This window comes from Triticum aestivum, chromosome 5B, assembly GCF_018294505.1.
Source record: "Triticum aestivum cultivar Chinese Spring chromosome 5B, IWGSC CS RefSeq v2.1, whole genome shotgun sequence".
In the NCBI taxonomy this organism is placed as follows: domain Eukaryota; kingdom Viridiplantae; phylum Streptophyta; class Magnoliopsida; order Poales; family Poaceae; genus Triticum; species Triticum aestivum.
In genome coordinates this window covers 133,885,918-133,888,195 of record NC_057807.1, presented here as the reverse complement: position 1 = coordinate 133,888,195, position 2,278 = coordinate 133,885,918, and the positions used below count along the sequence as shown (strand labels likewise).

General features: G+C 42.6%; 1 protein-coding gene across 1 annotated transcript; it reads right to left on the bottom strand.

Moving 5' to 3' along the window:
• Positions 1–504: 504 nt before the first annotated feature.
• LOC123115842 (SKP1-like protein 1) lies at positions 505–2,016 on the bottom strand. Its single transcript, XM_044536920.1, has 2 exons — positions 1,535–2,016; positions 505–907 (listed from the first exon to the last, which is right to left on the bottom strand). Exons 1-2 carry the CDS (start codon positions 1,886–1,888, stop codon positions 734–736), a joined length of 528 nt encoding a protein of 175 aa, XP_044392855.1. The 5' UTR covers positions 1,889–2,016; the 3' UTR covers positions 505–733.
• Between the last annotated feature and the right edge of the window lie 262 nt (positions 2,017–2,278).

Sequence of the window (2,278 nt, the reverse complement as noted above, 5' to 3'; positions counted from 1 at the left end):
TCAAACACACAATATTTTTCAAAAGTTTCTATATGGAGGGAAGAATATTAGAAAAGAAACTATAAATAATAAAAGTCCTAATATAATTCAAAATTTTATTTCTGTCCAAGTTTTACTTAATAAAACATGGTTAAATTTTTGGGGTGTTACATAGGGTCACCGCTAAGAGGGTGATGAGATTGGTGACCCTTTCTTGATCGCAAAGTTGGTGGAGATTCTTTTGGAAGATCGGATTCCTTAGCCTGGGATCATATCATGTCCCTTGGGCCTGGTTGGCATTGAAGTCGGTCTATCGTCTGGCTTCCCAGGAGATGAGCCACACACAATACCTTGTACCATCAGTAACTTCTTATAAGAATTTTATGGGTATGTTACCATTTCAAATGGTTTATGCAACATCATGGCATCTACCTTGAAGATAAAACATAAAGCATATTGTCTTGTTAAACAACTAAATTATGATTTCAGATTGGCTGGAGAGAAAATCTTACTTGACATGAGTGCTTTAGATGAATGTCGGAATTAATCTTATGAAAATACTAAGATGTTTGACAAGTGTTGACCACTCACCACAATACTTTTTTTGCTCACGCAAGCATAAACACTGAAGATGTTCACTGACACCACCTCATAGACTCCAGTACAATTACAACCAATTAAAACATAAAGAGTGCAGCTAAAAGGTTGACATGACGAATACTAAGCATTCATTCAACACCACCTCGATGCTCCTCTACTGAAATGCCCACGGGTTCTCCCTGCGGATCTTCTCCTCCTCCTCTGGCAAGTAGTCGTTCTGGATGTTGAAGAAATTACGGATCTCCTCCGGAGGTTTGCCACTAATCATGTCTGCAGCAGTCTGGCAAGTCAGGTCCAACAACCCCTTGATGTTGAGGTAACTTGCAGCCTGAGAGGGGGCAGAAAGAACCATAGGGTGTCAGAGAGAAGCATTAATCTATAAGGACTATAGAACATGGATAATTAGATAGATTGTCTTGCATTAAGATGTGTTACAAGCTAATAAAACACAAAACAACACATGAAGTGACCTATCGTGTGAGAGAGAAGTATTAATATATTAGCATAATAATAAAACACAAAACAACACATGAAGTGACCTATCGTCTGATGTTTCCGCATGTTAATCACATACAATTTGCTGGCACAATGATAGTGCATATGATAGGTTCACACTGATCATAATAAAGGTTCCTAGGTTACGCATAATAATGACATACACATATGAGTGAAACATATCAGATCACAAGATGATACCCTAACCTATTTACTAGGATTTTGTATGGCCGACCAATGTGTACATCGCTAATAAATCATAATCATGTATAATATAAACCTAATCTAGTCCAATCGAATCGAACCAAATCTACCTTGATGGTTGTACGAGGAGTCCATCCAATCTAATATAAATAGTAGCAAGACGGGGTAGCCCAATCTAGATTCAAGTGCCAGAAGGGGAACATCAAGAAAAAGTAGATCTAGAGAAACTAAATGGTTGAATCAAAGGATATCATACCTTGATGAGGTCGAAGAGAGTGTCAGGGTCGACATTGATGAATTCTGCGTCCCAGATCTTGAGGTCCTCGGCAAGGGCGGCGGGAGCCATGGTGTCAGATGCAGTAGCACATGTGGCTCCACTAGAGACGTCGACTGTCTTGGCCAGGACATGTTTGTTGCAGTACTCGATGACCTTGGAGAGGACCTTGGAGTTGATGTTGGGGATCGGGATGCCTTTGTCAGCGCAGTCATCCTCGATCATGTGGCGGATGGTCCGCGACTCCATGGTGACTGCCTCCTCCACCTCGAACTCCTCGCCATCGGCCGACTTGAGCATGATCATCTTCTTCTCACCTGCCTCTGCGGTCGCCATCACTGCTGGATCTGGGCTGAGGTGGGGGCAGATGAGTTGGGGATCAGGGAAACCCTAGAAACGCGGCGGCGGCGACGACAGTAGAGGAGAGGAAAAGATGGGAGATTTGATTGCTGCGGGGTGGGCTGGGCTAGGGTCCATGGGAATTTATTTATTGAGGCGGGGTAACACGTGAATGGACACATATCTATCGTACATCACAAGGAAACGAAGCCAATTACTACCAAACCAAATCGAACCAAATTTGGACGGGATTTGTTTTATGAGATCCGTAGGAGCAGGGGTCCGAGTACATATTCGACCGTCCGATCTATATGTAGCTAGTGGTGGCAATTTTACAAAAAGACTTCCGCCAATCTGCTCTTTGCTTTTGCACAAAACCCCTTTGTC

Bases quoted from the DNA above. Each gene is read 5' to 3' on its own strand.
- LOC123115842 (XM_044536920.1), bottom strand. From the start codon at position 1,888: ATGGCGACCGCAGAGGCAGGTGAGAAGAAGATGATCATGCTCAAGTCG. The intron at 908-1,534 runs GTATGATATCCT...GCCCCCTCTCAG, and splicing joins CTCTCTTCGACCTCATCAAG to GCTGCAAGTTACCTCAACAT.